Here is a 458-nt window from a genome sequence, read left to right on the forward strand (position 1 = left end):
TCAACAAGCACGAGTCCATCCTCCGCGCCCGGGCGGTGGTGGCCTTCCACACGGGCAACTTCCGAGACCTCTACCACATCCTGGAGAACCACAAATTCACCAAGGAGTCCCACGGCAAGTTGCAGGCCATGTGGCTCGAAGCGCACTACCAGGAGGCCGAGAAGCTAAGGGGTCGCCCGCTGGGGCCGGTTGATAAATACAGGGTGAGGAAGAAGTTTCCGCTGCCCAGGACCATTTGGGATGGCGAGCAGAAGACGCACTGCTTCAAGGAGAGGACTCGCAGCCTCCTGAGGGAGTGGTACCTGCAGGACCCTTACCCCAACCCCAGCAAGAAAAGGGAACTGGCTCAGGCCACGGGGCTCACCCCCACGCAAGTAGGCAACTGGTTCAAAAACCGAAGGCAAAGAGACAGAGCAGCGGCGGCTAAAAACAGGTCAGTGGGGCTGCGGGGCCCCGCT

The 458-nt window shown here is 60.7% G+C and overlaps 1 protein-coding gene across 1 annotated transcript in view; it reads left to right on the plus strand.

The window, feature by feature from the left end:
- Positions 1–458, plus strand: part of SIX3 (SIX homeobox 3) — a 65374-nt gene that overhangs the window by 177 nt on the left and 64739 nt on the right. The window contains exon 2 of the mRNA XM_009880661.1: positions 9–437. Within this exon, the coding sequence (XP_009878963.1) occupies positions 9–437 (429 nt within the window). The remainder of the gene's footprint in view (positions 1–8; positions 438–458) is intronic.

Source organism: Charadrius vociferus, unplaced genomic scaffold, assembly GCF_000708025.1.
Source record: "Charadrius vociferus isolate BGI_N301 unplaced genomic scaffold, ASM70802v2 scaffold192, whole genome shotgun sequence".
Lineage (NCBI taxonomy): Eukaryota > Metazoa > Chordata > Aves > Charadriiformes > Charadriidae > Charadrius > Charadrius vociferus.